Source organism: Lepidochelys kempii, chromosome 14 (genome assembly GCF_965140265.1).
Source record: "Lepidochelys kempii isolate rLepKem1 chromosome 14, rLepKem1.hap2, whole genome shotgun sequence".
In the NCBI taxonomy this organism is placed as follows: domain Eukaryota; kingdom Metazoa; phylum Chordata; order Testudines; family Cheloniidae; genus Lepidochelys; species Lepidochelys kempii.
In genome coordinates, this window is record NC_133269.1 from 41,114,959 (window position 1) to 41,138,261 (window position 23,303).

Below are 23,303 nucleotides of genomic sequence, written 5' to 3' on the forward strand. Positions count from 1 at the left end.
CTCCAGCTCAGATCCTCCTCCCGCTTTGTGTGCACAGGCCAAAGAGGACACAGATTTGAGGATAAATAAGCCCCAGTGGCTGCTCCCTGGCTGTTATTCTCAGCATTGGAGGCTTCCCATTTGCTCCAGCATCCCCTCGTTCACCGCCGTCCTGAGCTGTGAGACACAGAGAGAGCCACAACGCTGCGATTGCGCCAACGAGAAGGGTAGGAGAGTCTGTGCCACTGGGTGCGAGATAGGGACAGGGGGTCAAGGGAGAGAAGGAAATGGAAGAAGTGGGAATTGGGATCACTGTTGGTAACTGCCCAGCTAATACCCTTTCCATGGACCCCATTCTCAAACATGGGGCTAGAACCCAGGAGTCCTGACTCCCAGCCTCCCCTGCTCTAATCCACTAGACCCCACTCCCATCCCAAACCTGGGGATAGAACTGAGGAGTCCCGGCTCCCCGCCCCCCACTACTCGAAACCCACTGTTAGGGGGCTTATTCCTTCACCCACTTACTTCCCTGGTCCTTCTCGCATGAACAGAGAGCAACAATACCCGAAGTCCAAAGGTGCAAACAATTCGATGTTTATTGGGGTGAACTTCCAGCAAGCATGATTCCAGTTTCCTTCCTTAGTATCCTCCTTCCCAGCTCTGACACCACAGAGCCTTACACCTGTGTCCCTGTTCCCATTCCTACCCTTAGCCAAACATGATTCCAACTTCCTTACTCCCATTCCCTGTTCCCATTTCCCCCTTTAGCAAAACATGATTCCAATTTTCTTATCCCCATTCCCTGTTCCCATCTCCCTCCCCCACACGCCCACCCCCTCCCACCCACTCACTTCCTCATTGACTACAGATTATATAGTAAAACTTGAGTTCTGCTTAGCTATACCTTAACCAATCATTTTTCTGAAATTTAACTAACCAATCCTAACATATTGTAACATGATTATGTAACCAATTATATCCCACCACCTTAATTAGTTTACACCCAGCAAAATTAATTATACAGCAGACAGGAACAATCACAGAACCAGACAGAGATTATACAGACAAATAGCAAAGTGGGAACTATAATGACAGGACAATACAGAAGTGAGGATTTCACATCCCAGCTATTGATAAGTGAGTTCTTGCCAGACAGGATGCTATCAAACTAAGTTTCCTTTTACATTTTCTAGGCACTTCCCTTTCTCTGGAGGTGATAGGAATACAATCCTGTCCTGATAGTGCCTAACAGCCCAATAGCACCTTATTTCAATGTGACTAGTTTGGAATGTGAGGAGGTGACCAGTCGCTTCCCAGCTTATGGCTGCCTCTGCTGCTTAGCCAAAGGCCTTAGCCTAAGAACAGGGCCACAAACTGTCACAGTAAGAGAAGGCCCTTACACCAGCAGACAGTGATTTTGATTCTTTCTTTTATACCTCTAGAACTAGCCAAGTGATAAGAATACACCTAAATTCTTAGAGTATAGGCCGTTACAGACAGGCCTGAATATCTTTATCCGAACACCCACTAGACCCCAATATCCTCCCAGAGATGGGGATGAAACACAGGAGTCCTGGCTCCCAGTCCCCCTTCCCCACATTATAACCCACTAGACTTCACTCCTCTTCCAGAGCTAGACTCAGTGCTGACGCACATCTGGAGCTCAGCGGTGAGCTGGAGCATAGACAGAAAAGACATGGGGTTTGGGTTGTATTTTCTAAAGGGGATCCAGGCTGATATAGGGAGTTCTGACCTGCTGTCTGGATTTAGGTGGCTGGGTCTGGATGGGAGCCAGCACCCCTTAGAGGGGAAAGGCTCCAGATCCATTCCCTATAACTCCCTCTTGGGGGGTTTCCCTTACAGCTGCTGCAATGCTGGGACTTCTTCCCGCGGTCCCCTGCCTCCTCCTCCTGTCCCTGCCAGGCCCCAGCTCTGGCTTGGAGGATGATGACACCATGGTGCTCACCACCAGCGGCCCCATCCGGGGCAAGCGCCTCCAGGCTGGCTCCGGCACAGTGACGGCCTTTCTTGGCATCCCCTATGCTGAGCCCCCCGTGGGGGCCTTGCGCTTCCAGAAACCACTTCCCCACCAGCCCTGGAGCCAAGTCCTGGAGGCCACCAGCTTTGGCAACGCCTGCCCCCAGCCTCAACTTACTGGTTACCCTGAGATCGAAACATGGACACCCAAAACGCCACAGTCCGAGGACTGCCTCTTCCTCAACGTCTGGGTGTCCCATCCCCGGCCCCTCACATCGGCCCCCATCTTCGTCTGGATCCATGGTGGGGGGTTCTTCTCAGGTGCAGCCTCACTCGACATCTATGATGGGCGCTTCTTAGCTGCCACCAAGAACCTGATCGTGGCTTCAATGAACTACCGGCTGGGGGCGCTGGGTTTCCTGTCCCTGCCCCCGGCCGCCCCAGGGAACGTCGGCCTATGGGACCAGCGACTGGCGATGCGCTGGCTGCAGGACAATGCAGCCGCCTTCGGAGGGGATCTGGCCCATTTCCTGCTCTTCGGCCAGGGCGCTGGGGCTGCATCAGTCGGCTTCCACCTCCTCTCTCCAGGGAGCCGGCCCCTCTTCACCCACGCCATTCTGCTGAGTGGAGCCCCGAATGCACCATGGGCTTGGATTTCGCTTGAGGAGGCCAAGAAGAGAGGCCGAAGCCTGGGCCAGCTGCTTGGCTGCACTGATAACGATGACATGGCCCTGGTGGGCTGCCTGCAGGAGAAGGAACCCGGGGAGTTCCCCAAACATGAGTTCTCCATCTTGCACCACAAGGAGCTGCTGGGGCTGCCCTTTGTGCCGACACCAGATGGGGATTTCCTCCCTGATACACCACCAAGACTTATGCAGGCTCAGCAGAGCCACCCTATACCAATCGGGGCTGGCTTCACTGCCAACGAAGGCTCCTATATATTAATATTTGGTGCTCCCAGACTCAACCTGGATAACGCCAGCTCCATCGGCTGGGAGGAGCTGCTGCAGGTGGTGAGGCTGATGGTTCCAGGAGCCCCGGAAGAGGCTGTCCGGGCTGTGGCACTGTGGTACAGCTGGGAGGGGAAGGGGCAGGGCGAGGCACGCTACCGATGGGCCATGGATCAAATTACTGGTGACTACCTATTTGTGTGCCCGGTAGCCGAGCTGGCTAGTCAGGAAGCAGAGGCTGGCAATCCTGTGTACGCCTACTACTTCACCCACCGCACCAGCAGCTTGTCTACACCTGAATGGACGGGGGTGCCACACGGCTCTGCGCTTCCCTACGTGTTCGGGACCCTGGCATCTGTAGGAGGAGCCAACCACACGCACACGGAGGCTGAGGTGGCGCTGAGCCACATGGGAATGCGGCACTTTGCAGAGTTTGCCAGCAGCGGGTAAGGGAATCCCCCACAATCCATCTGTAACTCTTTGGCCAGGTATCCACAACATCCAGGAAGACCCGCTCAATGCCATGTCAAAGAAGGGGTCCCTTAGAACAATAGTAAATCTATTTGGTTGAAGCCCCTAACCTAGAGCTGAACTTACTTCAATGAAATAAAAGCTAAGTCCCCTGGTTCCAGGTTAGGGTTAATTCCCTTCTTCCCTCATCCGAATGTCGGCAATCCTACGAATTCTCATTCAAAGACACAAGGTTTTTTACCTAGTAGTCAGTGCTTTCAAAACTCTGCCTGTCCTTTCCCAGCCCTGCCACACAAACTCAGGGGATGTCTCTGCTATGGAGACTGTACAGGCATATGTACATCCACCCGTCACGTAGATACAGCCTGCAGCAGCAAAAGGGGTGGCTCCAGAACTGGAGGAACATCGCTTGCCCAAAATCAGGAGCTACCTTAACAAAAGCATCTTTCCTTCAACATAACTGCAGCTAACCTAGGGCTAGGTCAGCACAGCTGTGGCAGTCAGGGGGGTGGTTTTGTCACATCTCTGACGGAGACAAATGTGGCCATTTAAGATTTAAGCGTATACCTGGGCTTAGATACAAAGACTTGTGCCCTTGCACCGGAAATAAGCCAGCAAGACTCCAATACAAATATCTTCAGCCTTCTGCCTGTTGGTTCGCACCACCCAGCTTGGGCCCAGTAATTCCCAGACTAGGGGAGTGAAGGCAGCTGTGAAAATTAAAAAAAAAAAGGAAAAAAAATCCAACATATGGAAGACAGGGAAAGTTGATCGTAATGAATATAAATCAGACTTTAGGAACTGAAGAGAACTGATAATACAATGCTCCCTTCTGGCCTTGGAGTCTATGAATCTAGGGAAGGCCACTTGCTAACCCCGCCCCCATGCATTCTCACACTTGCCACCTTCTTCCCCTCCCCGCAGTCAACATGACACAGACGGTGAGTGTCAAACATGAAGAAATCCCCGGCGGGCACTGCATGGAGCACCTGGGACATCTATGCAGATTACACCTGCGGGCTGGCGGGAGCCTCATCCCACTTCCCCATGTACCCACAGGGGGAGCCGGGAAGCTGCGTATGCATTTAGCCAATCAGCAGATAGAAAGGCTGACTCTGGTCCCTCTCTTCACCTCCAGAGGGAGCCAAAGAGCCGCTCTTCCCACAGGCTGCCGCTGCCATCTTTGTTACAGGCAACGTCCCTGCTACTTCCCAGGCTTCAGACAGAGGGAGGCCATCTTAACTCAGGGCAGCCTCTGGCTTCTGGCTCCTTAAGAACAATGGCAGGTGGTGGCCATCTTTCCTAGGGACAGCCTAGTTGGGACATACGAGGACTGTATGAAAATGGCAGCCAACTCAGGGCAATCATATTGTAACTTCAGTCTCATCCAGCACAGTGGGAGATGGTGGCCATTTTTGATTAGGGCAGTTCAGTTTGGAAGGACGAGTCAATCTAAAGAAAGGACATATGGTGATTTTGGACCATCTTCCAGTGCAGATCCTCCTATCTCTGCTCCCTTGTTCTCTAACACCCCTGTGACTTTCCCTGTCCCCTCATGTTACTCCACTCCCCACACTGCCTCTTCCTACATCTGTGAGCACAAAGGATGCCCATCTTCCCTGGGGGAAGCCTGGCTTCAGTCCCTTTGGAAACAATGGGGAACAGTGGCCATCTTTCCTAGGGGCAAACTCACTTTGCAAAGGGCTGTAGGCCAATGGCAGCCATCGTGACTCATGGCAGACTGTGGCTTCAATGTCATCAAGATCAATGGGAGACAGTGGCCATCTTTAGCCTGTAGCCTCACCCCACATGAGACAAACAAGAGGAAGTGACCATCTTAACTAAGGGCAGCCTGTGGCTTCATGCTCATTGGGAACAAGAGCGGATGGGAGCTATTTAGGAAAGGGGTCAAATTTTTCAAGTTGGCTGCTAATCACCCCTACACCTGGGATGTCAAGCTCCAGTTGGAGTTTGTTACCCTCTCTGCCAAGTCCAGGTACAAACCTCTGTGTGGCATGTTGAATTTTCCCCCAGGACTCCTTTGGGGTTGAGGGACAGAGGGAAGCAGTGGCCCCGCTACGACCCCACAAAGCAGAACTTCGAGCACATCAGCACGGAGCCACCCAAGGTCGAGAAGATATCGCCCGCCCGGCGCTGCGGTTTCTTGGAATCAGTGCTCGCAGGTGAGCATCAGTGGAGTCAGAGGATGGCAGCCCTAGAGGAGAAAGGCCTTATGTTTCCACCCCCCTGAGTCAGTCACTCCCCACACCTTCGACCTGGATTGGAGCTAGCACCCCCTAAAGGGGAGATACCCATTTCCATGGGATCTTCTGGCCTCCTAGAGTTGCCCCATTCTCCTGCCTGGGGTAGATCTCAATTATCCTAGGGACACCAGAACCCATCTGCTATAGGGAGCCTCAGGTTCTACCCCATCTTCACTTGCTCAGCCACTCTGGGAAGGAGGATGGCACCCGTGTTTCCTGTACCCCCACTTCCAGTGGAGGAGGCTTGAACTCAGAAGGGGATCCCCATCACGGTGAATGGGGATGGAGGGAGGGATCCAAGGATAGTGGGGGCAAGGGGCAGGTGGCCCAAAATGGGAAAAGGGGCAATGACAGAAAGAAACACAGCCGGCTCTGGGGAGAGGCATGACTGCTGTGTAACTGTGTAGCACAGGAAGTGAAGGAGAATCCCATATCCACTGGGAATCTTTTGTGCCAGGGGAGCTCTTAGGGGTGGCAAAACAGAGCCTTGCACATTGGACACCGGAGTTCACAGATGCTGGGAAACATGGAAAATCGAGCAGCACAGCATCCCCTACTGCTAAAATGTAGCACTGGGAGGAGCACTGACTGTGGAAGGACAGCCAACTCCAGAACCCCCCATGTCGCTCTTTGCAGCATAGCGCCCCCTAGTGCACGGGGAATAGCACTGACTGTAGGGGGCGAGCGTCCCATACTGAGCCCATCCAGCACCTGGTTTCCCCTGCAGGTCTCCCCTCCCGTTTACAAGTAGACCAAACGCTACATAGTCTGAGCTCATCCCCACTGCTGTTAACCTCACTCGCTGTATGTCCTGCAGGAGCAGACCCAGGACGTGCCCAGCCCAAGGAGCAGTGAATGAAGACTTGAGCAATTACAATCCCCTCACAGAGGGAACATTCCCTGCAGACAAGAGCATCCAGTTCCTGTTAGCACCTGCTAATTCACTGATGAGGATCCTGCTAATAAACCTCCTTGGGCCATGGATTGGCCCTCCCTCTGCAATCCCTCCACCCCCAGTGCATTAAAGCATATTCAGTCTGGAGACATGTTATCTGTCTGATGATTAGCTGCTCCTGAGCAGGGGGGATAGTGTGTGTGTTGGGGGTTGGGTTGGGAGTTAAGTGTTGTGATAATGAGGGACACCGATTACATTGGTGGTGGGGCTAAATGATCCTCTGGGGTTTGAACAGGCAAATGATGAAACCGGAAGATCACACTGTGCATCCAGAGCCAGATATGGAACCCAAAAGTCCGGACGCCCAGCCTCCCCTGGTCTAGCCAACTAGACCCCAATCCCCTCACGGAACTGGGATCGAACCCAGGCATCTTGGCTTCCAGCTCACATTTGTCTAATCCACTAAACCCTACTCTCATCTCCAACCTGGGGATAACACCCAGAAGTCCTAACTCTCAGTCCCCCTCTGCTCTAACCACTAGAACCCACTTCCCTCCCAGTCCTTAGGAGAGAACCCAGGAGTCATGAATTCCATCCTCTGTGCTCTAACCCACTAGACCCCAGTCCCCTCCGTGATGGTGCTCAGTGTACAGTGAGAAAGAACCATACATACCAGGGAATCTAAGGAAATCAGTGGTTTATTGATGACACTTGTGGGCCATTATACAAGCCACAGAGACAGGTTCTTGCCCAATCAGCTGGAAGTGTACAGAAAGGAGATTAAATGGGTATAGGGACAGAAAGAGCTCCACAAACATACACAGCCCCCCTCGCCATGACCACTTCCCTGCACAGATCCCCTCTGGGAGCAGGGACTCTGGTACAATCAGCCCCCAGCCTCCCTGCTCAGGAGCTGGAGGGGTTTGGGACAGGGGGGGCTGGACTGAGCCTCCACAATTCACTATGCACCGATGGGAATGATCAACACTGGAACCAGAGCCACCCAAAGACCCCATATCCCTTTCCCCATTCCCATGAGCCAGACAGTTCCCTGCAGTCTGTGGGGCTGGATGGCAGCCAGCAGCCCCTAGAGGGGAAAGGCTCATATCCCATCACCTACTCATTCTCCTAGCAGCTAGACCTGGTGGTGTAGACCCCCAGAGCATATGCTTTCCAGAGTGCAGGGAAAGAGGCTCAAACACTCCCGAGAGGGACGGGGGACCCCCGTATACTGACATGTGCACAGAGGGCAGGGAAAGAGGCTCAGACCCTCTGAGAAGGGCAAGCCCCCCAGATCCTGACTTCCAGCATGCCCCATGGCTCAGTTCTGCTCAGCTCCCAGTTGAAGAAGCATCACACCATTTCTGTCATCATCTGCTGGTGCCTTTAGGATTATTTCTCCAGCTCTGACAGGGTGAGTGGGGCTCTGCAGACAGGTGGTGAGGTCATAGGGTTACCACCTGCATAAGCAAGGAAGGAAGCAGAATTGGGGCTGGCTCAGGCCTAAGTTTAGGGGTCTGAAGTTGGCTAAGGTTGGTAGGGGCTTGAGGAGAGGGTTAGCATGGGCCCCTTCCCCTCCACAGCCCAAAGCTGTTCTCATGAGAGGGTGAAAGGAGCTCGGCAGCTCAGGACAGCCCTGCCCTCTCCTTCCCCCGCCCCTCCTGTGAGCAATGGGGTCATGTCTGCTCCTGCCCCCTGCCCCCTGCCTGGGAAGGGGCACTGGGGAATGAAGAGCCCCTGGAGCTGCCCCCTCCCGGGCTGCAAGCGGGGGTCCCTGATGCAGCCCCCCCCAGCCCTGGGGGTGGGGGTTGAAGAATCCCAGGAGCAGCAGAGCTGAGGCTGGGGGACAGGACAGATGGGATCAGGGGCTGGGTGGGGATGGAACTGATGGGGGCACTGGAGAGACAGGATGGGTGGGGGAGTTTGGGGGAGCAGCAGGAATAGCTGGGCAGGGTGGTGGGAAGAAACCAGGAGCCACAACCGCCTGACCCAATCGATTTGGGATCCTTGGCCAGACTGATTTTCGCACGCGCACACACGGGAGGGGTGGGGGGGAGTTCAAAAATCAAAAGACAGACCAGGGAAAACCAGAAGATGAGCTGTTGCTTTTTTAAAATATTATTTTGGGGACGATCTCATGATTTACGGGGTGGGGGAGGGGTCTGACTTGAATTCCTACGTTTGGCAATATGGGCCCCTGCCCCACACACGTCCCAGAGCTGGAGGCTGAGAATCTGCCCCCTCCACACACACACGCCCATAGCTGCTCCGCCCAACAACCCTTCTGCTCCCAGCCTCTGCCATAAGAGGCACCGCCCAGAATCACTTCCCCCACCCCAGCCAGCCTCTTGAAGTTACCCATCTCCCCCTCTTCCCCCTGCCCATTTACATGGCATCACCTGCTCCTAAATGGTCTGGGTGAGACCACCTAAGGCAGACGCCATCCTGGGACCCAAGAACAGAGGCAGCCCCCCGTGTCCTGAGCTAAACACTGTATGATAGTGCAGAAATGGGTGGCCGGGGGGGGTGGGGGGGGGCTGAATCATTAATTCAGTTTTCAGAGTAGCAGCCGTGTTTAGTCTGTATTCGCAAAAAGAAAAGGAGGACTTGTGCCACCTTAGAGACTAACCAATGTATTTGAGCATAAGCTTTCGTGAGCTACAGCTCACTTCATCGGATGCATTCAGTGGAAAATACAGTGGGGAGATTTATATACACACAGAACATGAAAGAATGGGTGTTACCATACACACTGTAAGGAGAGTGATCACTTAAGATGAGCTATTACCAGCAGGAGAGTGGGGGGGGGTGGTGGTGAAGGGGGAAGAAAACCTTTTGTAGTGATAATCAAGGTGGGCCATTTCCAGCAGTTAACAAGAACGTCTGAGGAACGGGGGCGGGGAGGGGGGGAATAGTTTTACTTTGTGTAATGACTCATCCACTCCCAGTCTCTATTCAAGCCTAAGTTAATTGTATCCAGTTTGCAAATTAATTCCAATTCAGCAGTCTCTCGCTGGAGTCTGTTTTTGAAGTCTTTTTGTTGTAATATTGTGACTTTTAGGTCAGAGATCGAGTCACACACTAGTCCTCTGGCAGCTGTCCCCCAGCAGATAACAGCCCTACCACTGCTGCAAGCTAAGATAGCTCTCTTTTCAGTCCAAGTGACAGCTCTTTGCTGTGGCGCTGAAGGTCCTGGATTCTCTCCCAGCTGGTGATCATGGGGGTTTGTGTGTAAATGAAGGCACATAAGGGAGGGTGAATGGGGGTGTCTCAGACTCACATTTGATGACTGTGATGTCGCTGCAGAACTGGCCCAGCCCAGCGGTGCAGGCGTCCCCCTTTGGCATGCGGCCAACCTGGGGGATCGCAATGGCACACTCCCGGCACTGCAGGCCCCCCACAGCAGGGTGCAAATGGACACAGAGAAGGAGACAGAGAGATGGGCGGAGTAGGGGGAGATAGAGAGATGCAGGGAGAGAGAGAGGTGGTGCCCATCTGTGCGCAGTCCCCTTGCAGCCTGCACAGGCCTGTGGGGTATACACTGTACCAGAATCCCCCCTGCTGGCCATAGGGGCCAAGCCAGCCAAAGCTGTCCCCAAGTCTCTGCACAGGCCGAGCCATGACATCCCCTCCTCCAGATCTACCCCCCGACATGAGACACAGCATGGCAGAGGCTGCATGGAGCACAGCCTGGGCCACTCCGGGCTTCTCTGGGTCACTGTCTGGCAGATGTTGGGCCAGGGAGAGACAATTCCCCGGTGCAGAGAGACGACAGCTTCCTGGTGTAAATAGAGTTCAGGAGGCACACCGCCAGTTCTGAGGCCTGGGAACACCCCGGGCAGGAATTTCCCAGGGAGGAATGATGTAGGGAAAGGGCCAGGGGTTGGTTTGGATCAACTGGAGAACAAACAGGATGGAGATACATTAAATTAGCAACAGGAGAAAAACTAACGTGACACCTACTCATTCCTGACCCACAGCACCTGGCTATACGCTCACACTCCTGAGCTCCCCTATTCCCCGGAGCTCTGTCGATGTCCCTGAGTCCTGACCCATAGCATCCTGCTACCCCAGCTCTCGGCTCCTCCACCCCATACTCCACAACTCTGCGAATGCCCCTCAGGCCTGACCCACAGCATCCTGCTATTCCAGCTCTGCTGATGTGTTTCAATCTCAGCCTGCAGCCCCCTGCTATACCAGCCCTGGGCTGCCCCCCATCTCCTCCCATAGCTCTGCCATTTCCCCTCAGTCCCACCCCACAGCGCTGCCCCTCCTCTGCTACCACACCAGATATCCAAGTGACATTTTTTGATGTAACATGCACTCAGCTGTGACTCATCCAACTCAGGTCCACAGTGACCAACCTGTGACCAATGCTGGCAACTAGAAATAACAAAACTCCTATAGTGATTACTAAGAGAAGCAACCCAGGGAACTTAGGGCAATTTCAGACCCAGGAGGAACAAACATTTCCACAGCTCTCACTAATGATGGTGACGCAACCATGTGTTGTCAAAACCAGGATCTTGCCTGGAGCGGCTCTCACCAGTGAATGCAGAACGGGTAGGATTTCAAAGGAGCCCGACAGAAGTCAGCAGATATGACAGGGAGCACTGTAGGGGTGCTGTACCTGACAATCAGCACTGTCCCCAATGTCCCAGTGTGCCACTAGGGGGCGCAATGCTGCAGGACAGTCTGCCTTGCACATGAGAAATAACTACACTTGGAATGAACCGATTTTTAACAGTAAATGTCTGTCGACATCGCCTCCATGGTAAACAGGTGCAAAAAATATTTCCACCGATAATCGTGGAAATTTACAGGTAGGCCAAGTAAGAAGAAACATAGAAATGTGGGACTGGAAGGGCCTTGAGAAGTCATCAAGTCCAGCCCCCTGTGCTGAGGTAGGACCAAATAAACCTAGACTGTCCCTGACAGGTCTTTGTCCAGTCTGTCCTTAAAAACCTCCAGTGAGAGATTTCATAACCTCAGCTGGAGGTCTGTTCCAGAGTTTAATTCCCCTGCTGCTTGAGGACACCGTAGATTTAAGGCTATTGACTTTGTATAGGTTGCCGTTTGACGTTGACCACTTGTGTTTTAACAGTTTAAAAGGCTTTACCTTTTTGAATCCCCGCATCCACTGTCATTAAATAATTACTGTTTGACACAACACCCTGTACCTTTGTGGAAAATTTTTAATGGATAGAAATAGAAAAATCTGGTTAAAGATAAAGATCGATATTCTCTGTCAACATTTTTTGTTTAAATCGAATTCAGCCAAAGTAATAAATAAGCAAATCACTGTCCCTGCTTTGTCTTTCAACATCCCCTAGCACTTTCACTCATTGGTAGGGTATGAACCCTGGTCTCCTGGCTAAATACCCCCTTTATATATTCCATTCTGCCTGCCCCTCTAAAATCCACTTCTGCTTTATTTGGACACAGGATTCCCCATTGGCTTCCTGGTACCCAGCTGCCCCACCCCAGAGGTGGCTGCCTCTCAGTGCTGGCCAATGGAATTGGAACAGTCTATTGTGCAGCTGTTATTGGCTGTCCCACCCCAGAGGTGGCTGCAATTCAGGGATCACATCCCTTCCGTCCCTAGAAATCTCATGCTTAAGGTTAAGATTTTGGCACAGGGATTTTTATTAAAATTCACGGGCAGTAGATGGGCAATAAACCATAAATTATGGAAGTCGAAGCCCCGTGCTGTGGGGACTGACTGCTGAACCCCCACTGGCCATGGGGGACTGACAGCTGGAGCCCCACTGGCTGCGGGGGGGCTGAAGCATCTGCCACGATGGGTTGACAGAGCATCACTGGCTGGGGCTGAAGTGGAAATCACGGAGCTCTGTTAAAGTCATGGAATCCATGACCTCCGTAACCAAATCATATCCTTACTCATGCTGTTTACCCGCCCTGGATCTCTGTTTCCAAAGCCCTTGGCTCCAGTCCAACAGTGCCATCCGGTTGGCCAGATCCCCCTCCCACTGTGTTTGCAGAGCCGACCTGAGGATAAATATGCTCCGATGGCTGTTTTTGCCGTTCTCAGCATCTGGGAGGCATCCAGTCAGCTTCAGCACCAGCCAATACCCTTCGCACTCAGCACGAAACCCTGCAAGGGCCACGAAGCCGCGACTGCACCAAGGAGAGAAGCAAGTGAGTCTGAGCTGCCTGGGTCCCACCAGCTCCAACATGGGAGAGATAAGCTGCCCTGCCCGAGAGCCAGATCTCACCCCTAGGGCTACGATCATCTCACTGCATTCTTTATCAATGTCACTGCAGAGGTGCAGGGTGTGGGGGGGAATCTGATCAGTCACCGAAATGGAGGGAGCGGGTGGCCATGGGGATGGAGAGTCAGCTCACCCCCCCCTGCCCCCGCACTCACCCCACACACACACACGCCCTGCAGCAGCTGCTGGGTCCAAGTTCCCCCACTCCGGGCGTTGGGACCTGGTACACAGGGTCACCGTAGATGGAGACAGAAGGGCAGGTGGACCAAACCTGAGCAGCACAGCAGCCCCCTGTGCCAGGTTGTGACACCACTCGATTTGGGGGAGTTTCATGGACTTTAGTCAAATTCATGGTTTCCATCCCCTCCGTAGCCTTGCTCGCAGCTGCTGGGCTCAGGGGTACAATTCCTGCAGACGTCATGCAAGGCAACCGGGCAGGACTCCTGGCTTCTATCCCCAGCTCTGGGAGGGGAGTGGGGATTAGTGGTTAGAGTAGGGGGATGGGATGGGAGGCAGGACTCCTGGGTTCTAGTCCCAGCTGTAGGAGGGGAGTTGGGTCTAGCTGTTGGAGCAGGGTGGGTTGAGAGTCAGGACTCCTGGGTTCTCTCCTTGGCACCAGGAGGGGAGTGGAGTCTAGTGGGTTAGAGCCAGGTGCGGGGCTGGGAGCCAGGACTCCTGGGTTCTACCCTCAGCTCAGGCAAGGAGCGTGTAGATGCCTGTCCCAGCCTGTTAAACTTTGTCCCTGGCAGGAAGGGGCCTCTTGACTGCAGTGGGGAACACAGCAAAGTGCACTGACATGGAGCTGGGGCCTCCGGAGTGCTGTGGCGGGGACAGACCAGAGGGTTGTAACAGGAGCTCCCTCCTACTGTCTGTATTTGGATGGCTGGCGATGGATGGGCGACAGAACCCCTATCCCGTTCCTTGTGGCAATGCTATTCCCGCCTGTGAACTAAATGTACACACACAGCCAGATGAGGCAAGGAAAGTAAAGGCTCCACTCTTTTCAAACCTGCCCCTCTCGGCGACATTCGACTCTTCTTCCCCCTGGCTCTTCTTCACTTTTCTGCTCTCCTCCATCTACTTTCACTCCTCTGTATGGCACCAACTCAGTTGACCACAACACCTCGTTGGTTAACCTGTCTATCCTAACCCCCTGAGGCAGGCTGCACTCATTTCTTGAGCACCCCCTTGCTGCCCCAGCGTGGTACTGCCACTCTCTTTGGCTCCCCCCACCCCCTGGGCAGGCTGCCAGCCTACTTCCATGGGTCTTCTGTGGCTCAGGCTACACAATCCATAGCCTCCTTCTGGAGTGCAACGAATTCAGAATAGAGAAGTTTCTTGCCCTTCAGGGCCAGTTATGAACAAAATAGTTTCTTGCCCTTCTGTCACATTCCGGGGTGCAATCCAGACCAGTGGGGGGCTGTGTCACCACATGCCCTGCAACCTGGGGGGCCTTTTGCTGCTGTAGCTCCCAACCTGGGTCCCTCACAATTCGCCTGCCAGCATGCATGTCACACCCTGAGTGTCCATGTATAGCCACAGCCCTGGTCCAGCAATCCTGACCCCCGCAGCCTGTCCACAAACATCAGCCACACTCTGGGTTCCACCAGCCTGGGTTACTACTTGCAGAGTGACCCCAACACACTCCTAGTCCTGGATTTTCCCCAAAAAACATGTGTTCTGCACTGTCCAGCCCTCCCCTGTACAGTCCAGGTATATCAGATCCATTGCTCCTCTAAGGGGATCAACATACAACAGCCTGCTACCTTAAAGGGAGTTACCCAAATGATCCACAACACTGGGTGAGTTTTAAATTAAATTAAATTAAAGAATCAAACAAGTTTATCTAACTACAAAGAGACAGATTTTAAGTGATGAGGCATGAAGTCAGGAATGGCTACAACAAAGATAAGACACTTTCTAAACTTAACAAACTAGACTCAGGTCAAGGTGAAGTCCCTTACCACATCTGTTCAGTACATTGCTGACCAGACTCTCAGGCCAGGATCTGTTCCCAAAGCCCGATGGCTGTTTCTTTTGTCTTCTTAGATGAAAAGAGAGAGATGGATAGGGAGAGATACCACTGGGGTGTTTTTGCCCCTCGCTTTTATAGTTCAGTCACCCTCTGAAAGGCATTTTTCTGAGTGTAACCCCCAGAAAAAGTTCTTTCCAACTGAGAGCAAGGAGGCATGGAGTCTGGGAGTGGGGGAAGGAGGTTTCATGCTGTTGCTTGCTAAGATCAGGTCTGTTTGTTCCTGCCCCCCACCCCGCTCCACTTCCTTATCAAAGAATGGCCACTTGACAGGTGATGGCCCATCAGCTTTGATGACACCTGGCTGGGGTGTCACCTTGTCCTTTATCCTTGAGAAACAGGTTTACCCCCTCCCCAGACTTGTCTGAAAAACACCGGATTTCAGCTTATGTTCATAACTTTACAGAGAATGTTGTTATACACATTTCACCATGACGTTATTGACCAGGGAGGTATTCATTTTCAAATGATACCTCACACGGCATATTTTGCACAAAGGTTATTGCAATAGCGTGAAGGGTGTGAATGCAGGGGTGTATTCCGTCACACCTTCTGAGTTAAATCCCCTCTCAGGGACTGAATCAGCGAGGCTCCTTCTGAACACCAGCCACTGATGGTGGCCCAGCCTGGGCTGCACTCAACTTGTGGGCTCACTCCACTAACTCCAACCAAGAACTGTCAAGCTAGCAGCCAGTAGGTCCTTTAATTTCAGCCTGCTGGGTCTTGATTGGCCCTTGCTAATCCCCAATCCTTCTAGCTGCTGGAGGACCGGGTGTCCAAAATGGCTGCCAGCTGGGAGGTCTAATATTCACTGCTCTTTTCCTCTCAGAAAGCTGTTTCCTTGAGGGTGCAGCAGAGTAGCAGGGCCTCCAGCCTGGGCCACCCTCCACAGGCCCTTGTTAACAACCTTCTTGTGCGTAAATCACAATAAGTAACCTAAACCAATGCACTTTTACTTCTCCTGCTAATCTTGAATTACACCTAGCCCATCTCTGCCTTGCTCTTACACATCCACGCACCCGCCAGGTGTTCTGACCTTCCAACAGTTGTTATACTTCTTACTGCTCTGTTTCTGTGGTTTGCTTCTTCATGCCCAGCTGGCGTTAACAGCTCCCTCCTGACCCTCAGCTTCATCCTGCTATATTCACAGCCCAAGGATTTTACAGGTCAGACACACAAGCCAGTTATTGGATGTGCAAACGGTCGCAGCAAAGTCAAAAGTGCTGTATTATCAAAATCACATGCAAAAGCAAAAATTCCTGTATATTTTCTTATACTGTTATATATATAATATCCATGCCTCTTGCATTATTTAGTATATATTTGACTAACACAATTCATAACACAGTTCTCCAACACATCCCTTCCAGCTGCTGCTATGCTGGGACTCCTCCACGTGGTTCCCTCCCTGCTCCTTCTCTCCCTGCCGGGCCCCAGCTCTGGCTCCGATGACGACGGCACCGTGGTGCTCACCACCAGCGGCCCGATCCGGGGCAAGCGCCTCCCGGCTGGTTCTGGCACAGTGACAGCTTTCCTGGGCATCCCCTACGCCGAGCCCCCCGTGGGGGCCTTGCGCTTCCAGAAACCACTTCCCCACCGGCCCTGGAGCCACGTCCTGCAGGCCACCGGCTTCGGCAAGGCCTGCCACCAGCCTCCGCTTACTAGTTACCCCGATGCCGAAATTTTCTTCGTCAGTATGCCACAGTCCGAGGACTGCCTCTTCCTCAACGTCTGGGTGCCCCATCCCCGGCCTCCCGTGCCGGCCCCCGTCCTTGTCTGGATCCACGGCGGGGGGTTTTATATGGGTGCAACCTCTGTAGAGCTCCACAGTGGCCGCTTCTTAGCCGCCACCGAGAACATGATCGTGGCCTCCATGAACTACCGGCTGGGGGCGCTGGGCTTCCTGTCCCTGCCCCCGGCCGCCCCGGGGAACGCCGGCCTGTGGGACCAGCGACTGGCGCTGCGCTGGCTGCGGGACAACGCGGCCGCCTTCGGTGGGGACCCAGCCCGCGTGATGCTCTTCGGCCAGAGCGCCGGGGCTGCGTCAGTCGGCTTCCACCTCCTCTCCCCGGGGAGCCGGCCCCTCTTCACCCGTGTCGCGATGCAGAGCGGAGCCCCGACAGCACCGTGGGCTTGGATTTCCCCCGCGAAGGCCAAGCGGAGGGGCTGGAGGCTGGGCCAGCTGCTGGGCTGCACCGCTGGTGACAACACCGCCCTGGTGGGCTGCCTGCAGGGGAAGGAACCCGGGGAGTTCCCCAAACACCAGTTCTCCGTCTTGCAGTACCCGGATCTGATCGGGACGTCCTTTGGGCCAACACCAGATGGGGATTTCCTCCCTGATACACCACCAAGGCTACTCCAGGCCCAGCATGACCAGCCTATAATACCCATCCTGACTGGCATCACTGCCAACGAAGGCTCCTACTTGCTAAGGGACAGTGTCCACAGCTTCAACCTGGAGAACGCCAGCTCCATCGGGTGGCAAGAGCTGCTGAAACTGGTGAGGCTGATAGCGCCAGAGGCACCAGAAAAGGCCGTCCAGGACATGGCACAGCAGTACAGCCAGGAGGGGGAGGAGCAGGGGGAAGGGTAGTACCGATGGGCCATGGAACAAATCTTTGGTGACTATTCCGTTGTGTGCCCGGTAGCCGAGGTGGCTGGGCGAGAGGCGGAGGCTGGCAATCCCGTGTATGCCTACTACTTCACCCACCGCAGCAGCGGTTTGTCTTCACCTGAGTGGACGGGGGTGCCACACAGCTCTGATCTGCTCTTCACGTTCGGGACCCTGGTGTCCGTGAGAGGAGCCAACCACACGCACACGGAGGCTGAGGTGGGGCTGAGCCGCAGGGTGATGCAGTACTGGTCAGAATTCGCCAGATGCGGGTAAGGGAATTCCCCAGAATCCTCTTGTGCCCCTGATCCAGACCATGAGAGCTGCTGTAACCCTTTGGCCAGGTGAACACAACATCCAGGAAGACCCGGCTCAATGCCATGGCAAGAAGGCGTCCCTGTGAAAAACAGTTAATCTATTTGGTGGAAGCCCCTGACCTAGAGCTGAACTTACTTCGGGGATGTAAAATCTGAGCCCCCTGATTCCTGGTTAGGGATAATTGCCTTCTTCCCTTATCAGGAGGTCGGTGATCCCATGAACACACCCGCTCTCATTAAAGGAAACATGTTTTTTAGCTAGTAGCCCATGATCTCAGAACTCTGCCTGCCCTTTCCCAGCCCTGCCACACAAACTCAGGGGATGTCTATGCTACGAAGACCATATGATCATGGCTCCGGCACCGTAGCTAGACCGGGGTCACCCCATAGTGTAGACACAGCCTACCTCAAGGGAAGGGGATTTTCCATCGGTGTAGGAACAGCGCCTCCCACAGCCACAACCACTGCATTCACAGCACCATCCTTCTACCAACACTGGGAGTTGGGTCGGCACAGCTTCCTCAGTCAGCTATGGCAGACTAACTTTTAGGGCTTAGATAACGGAAAACAGTGGCCATCGTTCATGGGTGGCACGTGAACCGCTGGCTGGGGGAGGCTAGCCCCCCCAGCCCTGCCCCTTCAACCCAAGGCCGTGCCCCTTCTGCACCCCCCACTGGAGCCCACAGCTCCCCCAGCCTATGATACCCACCACCCATGCCGTTGTTCCTAGGAGCAGTCTCACTTTATGCAATGGCCGTAGGCCAATGGCAGCCATCATAACCTAGGGCAGCCTGTGGCTTCAATCTTGAGAACACCTGGAGACAGCAGCCATCTTTATAAAGGGCAACCTGTGGCATCACCCCATATGAGGAGACGGGAGGTAGCCACCATCTTAACAGAGGGCAGCCTGCGGCTTCACTCTCCTTAAGAACAACAAAGGATGGTAGCCATTTTGGAAAAGGGCTAGACTTTGCAACTTTAATGACCCCTTGGTCTGGGATGTCCGATTCCAGCAGAAGCATGTTCCCATCCCTGCCCAGGCCTGGTACTAACCTCTGTGGGGCGTGTTTCCCCCCAGGAATCCCACAGGGGCAGGGAACAGCAGGGAGCAGTGGCCCCACTATGACCCCACGGAGCAGAACTTCTTCCGCATTGGCATGGAGCTGCCCCAGGTCAAGGGGCCATCGCCTGCCCGGCACTGCAAGTTCTTGGCGTGGCTGACCAGAATGCAGCCGAACACCAAAGGTGAGCAGCAGTGGGGTGAGAAGACAGCAGCTGTAGAGGGGAAAGGCCCTGTGACCCTCCCCCCACCCCTCTGAGCCAGCCAGTCCCCCCTCTGCACTGGGCCTCAATCAGAGCCAGCGCCCCCAAAGGGGAAGGGCCTCATATCTGAGTCCCCTTACCCCATGGGGACATTGGATGTCACACCTCCACGGTGTGTCTTCCCAAGAGTCAAAACTTGCTTGCGCGCTAAAGAACTTTGGAAGACTACATAACAGCGCCACCTAGTGGTGCTTCCTCTTTGGCCTTTTTCTTCTCTTCGTATCCCCCCAAAAGCGTGATTTTGTCCCCGGAGTGAGGGTGCCCTCCCTTTCCCCGCCCCATGATTCATTCGCCGGTGTCTTGTCTCCTGAGTTAACTTCAAATCCTCATGTGGATGCCGTACATAAGTGAGGCTTCGGTTACTGGGGCACCGAGATAGACAGGTGAATAAGCCATCCTTTGTCCGGCAGAACTCTACTTTTCCCTTGGTCTCCAAAACATATTTTTAGTACTTAAACACAGCTCCTTAAACATCCCCCATACATACCTCTCGCAATGATTACAGGGCTTGGGATCACAGAAGCTTCACATGGCGGAGTTTATGGACAAATACCGTGACAGCAGGGTGTTAGGTGTAGTGAGTTTCTCAGGCCTGTCAGAAGTGGCTGTTACAGACAGTAAAATATTTGCCAGCTGGGACCAGCTCTGTGTCAGCATGACAGGATGGATCCAAAAACAGAGGGGGCTGGGGGCCAGTAAGGGCGAGGAAGAGAAAGAAGGTGATGAAAGAATGAAATGCAGCTGGGTTCTGGGGACAGGCCCGGCCGCTGTGTAACAAGGGAATGAAGGAGAAACCAATAGACACTGGGAATCCTGTGTGCCACTGGCCTCTTATGGGAGGCAGAACAGAACTTTCCATGTTGGACACTGGCGTTCACAGCTACTTGGAAACACGGGAACTCCAGCAGGACAGCATCCCCTACTGGTAGAATGTAGCATTGTGGTCTGAACGGACTGCGAGGGGACAGCGCCCCCTACTGAGTCCCCACCCTGCTCCCTGCAGCACAGCGCCCCCTAGGGCCACACCAGGGTCAGCACTGCCTGCGGGGGGACAGCGCCCCCTACTGAGCCCCTGCCCTGCTCCCTGCAGCACAGCGCCCCCTAGGGCCACACCAGGGTCAGCACTGCCTGCAGGGGGGACAGCGCCCCCTACTGAGCCCCTCCTTCCAGCACCTAGGCTTCGGCTGCAGGTTTCCCATCCCGCTTTCAGCCAGACCAAACCCTGCTCAGGCTGAGTTTATCCCCCGCCTCGCTGTGTATCCCACAGGACAACGCCGAAGAAGTCGGGGGATCAGGAAGCAGCGTATGAGGAACTGAGCAATTACAATTCCCCTGCTGGGGGGACCCGACCTTCTTGCAGATGAGAGCTTCCACTTCCTGTTAGCGCCTGCGGCAGCTGCTGATTTATTAATCCCACCACTGATAAACCCCTCGGGCATCGCCGGACTAAACCGACCCCTGCAGCCTCCCGGTGCATTAAAGCATATTCAGTCTACAGACACTGCCCTGATGTGCGAGATTGGTTAGCTGCTCCTAAGCAGTGGGGAGGGAGAGCGAGAGAGTGTGTGTGTTGGGGGCTGGGAGGTCTGTGTCGAGATAACAGGGGGCACAGATTGCACGGGGAGGTGAATGATGCTCTGGGGTTTCGACAGACAGTTGATGAAGCCCAGAGATCACACTCCCAACCCAGAGCCAGAAATAGAACCCAGGAGTCCTGGCTCCCAGCCTGTCCTGCTCTAACCACTAGACCCCCACTCCCCTCCCAGAGCTGGGGATAGAACCCAGGAGTCCAGGGTCTCATCCCTCTGCTCTAACCCCTAGACCCCACTCCTGTCTATGCTGGTGCTCAGTGGACAGTGGGGAAGAGCTGGAGTCTCAAAAAATCAGTGTTTTATTGATGACAAGTTGCAGGCCATTATACAAGACAAGCCACAGGGACAGTTCCTGCCTGGCCAGTTGTCACCCCGCATATGCCAGGGATGTGGTGGAGGCTTCTTTGTATCCCAATATACAGAGACAGGGGCCAGAAGGGGAAAGGCCCCATGTCCCACTCCCCACCGCCCCGGGGCCTGGATTCTATATTTGCCATTGCTCCCAGGAGATACATTTCCAAGCAGGGTTTGATGCGCCGAACCTGGCTCTCCAGTGCAGACGTCAGCTCGCGCATGCACGAGTTACACACAGCGTGGTTGAAACCTTTGAAGCCCTAACCCTCTCCCCGATCCTTCCCCCCAAGCTGCTGGAGCAGGGAGTCGATCCTTCACCCCAACTGCCGCTGGGGCGGCCACTCTGCCATGTACTGCCTGGGGCAGAAAACATATTCCCCAAGGTCTTTCCAATGAGGCCTGCCCCCCGACGCTTCCCACACCCCCACTAAGTCTTGGGAGGTGAACTCAGCCTTCCCAGCTCCTATGCAATTCCGTGACTCCTAAACCATTACGTTACCTTCCCGTGTGCTCAATGGCTGCTGTGCCCCACCCCAGAGGCGGCTACATCTCGGTGCCGAGGGAGCAATGCCCGAGCAGCACTGCTGGGTGGATGTGATTCGTTGCCCCACCCCAGAGGTGGCTGCATTTCAGCCGGCGGAGCCTTTCCGCTGTGCCTCGAAGCCTTCGGCCCCTGCCCTGGACTCCCTCCGGCTGGCCCATGCCCCCCTTCTCCCTGCATGAGCTGAGCTCAACAAGGTCACTGCTCTCCGGATCAATAAACCACGGGGGCCGTAAGTCTCTGGGTTGGAGCCATCCAGTCGGATCCATCATCCCCCATTCGCTGAACCGTGAGCCGCAGTGAGAGCCACAAAGCGGCGACTGCACTGGGGGGACGGACAGGTGAGTCTGTGCTGCTGCTGGTCCCCCTAGCTCCAAGACGGGGAGAGAGGGTCAAGGGAGGGAATGATGCGGCATCGGGGGCTGGATCTGGGATCTGCCCTGCGAATTACCCATCCAATACACCATTTCTCAGACCCCACACCAAGAGCTGGGGATAGAACCCAGGAGTCCTGTCTCCAGCCCCCCCTCCCCGCTCTAACCACTAGACCCCACTTCCCTCCCAGAGCCAGGGATAGAACCCAGGAGTCCTAACTCCCAGCCCCCACTGCTCCGAGACCCCACTCCCCTCTTTGCTCGTGCTCAATGGACATCAAGGAAAAGCCGTATTCTCCGGGGTGCCCATGAAAATCAGTGGTTTCTTGATGACAGTTGCAGGTCCTTATACAATACAAGCCGCAGGGACAGGTTCCTTCCCCGGCCAGATGGCAGTGCACATGACAGTCACCCCACACACACAGGTGGATGAGTCTTCTTTCTACCCCAATATACGGAGACAGGGGCAGGGGGATCTGGGCCGGGATCAGAGCCAGCATCCCCTGGAGGGGAAAGGCCCCATGTCTCATTCCCTGCCCCCGAACCCAGCCAGTCCCCGACCTTGGGTCTGGATTCTATATTTCCCGTTGCTCCCAGGAGATGCATTTCCAAGGAGGGTTTGATGCTCCGAACCTGCCTCTTCAGTTCTGACTCCCAGCCCCCATTGTCTAACCCACTAGGCCCCACTCCCCTGCCAGAGTTCGGGCTAGAACCCAGGATGCCCGACCCCCCAACCCACTAGATCCTGTGCCCATCCACACAGACGCTGCAGCTTCCTCCCCAGGTCTGGACCACCTGTTTGTCACTGTCCCCCCATTCCCTCTGCCCTGTCTTGTTCTTCTGCTCTCTGCTGCCTTGGTCAGTGTCTCGGGTCTCACAGCTCAGGGGTACAATTTGTGTAGCCACTGTGTGAGATGACCATGAGCCGGACTCCTGGGTTCTATCCCCACCTCTGGCAAGGGAGTGGGGTCTCGTGGGTTAGAGCAGTGGGGGCTGGGAGTCAGGACTCCTGGGTTCTATCCCCAGCTCTGGGAGGGGAGTGGAGTCTAGGGGGTTAGAGATGGGCAAGATGGGGTCTACCGGTAGGGGAGTGTGATGGTCGCCCTCCTGTCCAGACGTGTTCTCCCAGGGCAGGAAGGGCGCTCTCACCTGCAGTGAGGTGAAGGACATACCATAGTGAGCTCAGCAAAAGACTCAGTGTGCCAGGGTGACTGACCGGCAGGGCTGTATTTGCTCAAGGGGCTCAAGGACAGCAAAGGAAACCTCCTGCCCCCATCTATTGGTGGAGGGCTTGGATCAGATGAGGACTGGCAATGGCTGAAGGGGAAAGGCCCTATGGCTCTTCCCCTGTAACTCCCTCTGGTGGGGTGTTTCCCTTCCAGCTGCCGCA

At 54.6% G+C, this 23,303-nt stretch overlaps 2 protein-coding genes across 2 annotated transcripts; both read left to right on the forward strand.

Annotated features, from left to right (window-relative positions):
* The first annotated feature begins 1,850 nt into the window (after nt 1-1,850).
* On the forward strand, nt 1,851-6,591 carry LOC140897902 (acetylcholinesterase-like). Its single transcript, XM_073311155.1, has 3 exons — nt 1,851-3,352; nt 5,412-5,560; nt 6,459-6,591. Exons 1-3 carry the CDS (start codon nt 1,851-1,853, stop codon nt 6,494-6,496), a joined length of 1,689 nt encoding a protein of 562 aa, XP_073167256.1. The 3' UTR covers nt 6,497-6,591.
* A 9,588-nt stretch (nt 6,592-16,179) lies between these two features.
* Nucleotides 16,180-20,120, forward strand: LOC140897533 (acetylcholinesterase-like). The gene is given in 3 exon segments (XM_073310248.1): nt 16,180-17,684; nt 18,808-18,974; nt 20,056-20,120. Coding segments are annotated over 3 exon segments (1,737 nt in total).
* The last annotated feature ends 3,183 nt before the right edge of the window (nt 20,121-23,303 follow it).

Excerpts from the sequence above, each read along its gene's own strand:
- LOC140897902 (XM_073311155.1), top strand. The coding sequence starts at position 1,851 with ATGCTGGGACTTCTTCCCGCGGTCCCCTGCCTCCTCCTCCTGTCCCTG. Across the intron at positions 3,353-5,411 it reads GCAGAGTTTGCCAGCAGCGG|GACTCCTTTGGGGTTGAGGG; the intron begins GTAAGGGAATCC and ends ATTTTCCCCCAG. Across the intron at positions 5,561-6,458 it reads CTTGGAATCAGTGCTCGCAG|GAGCAGACCCAGGACGTGCC; the intron begins GTGAGCATCAGT and ends TATGTCCTGCAG.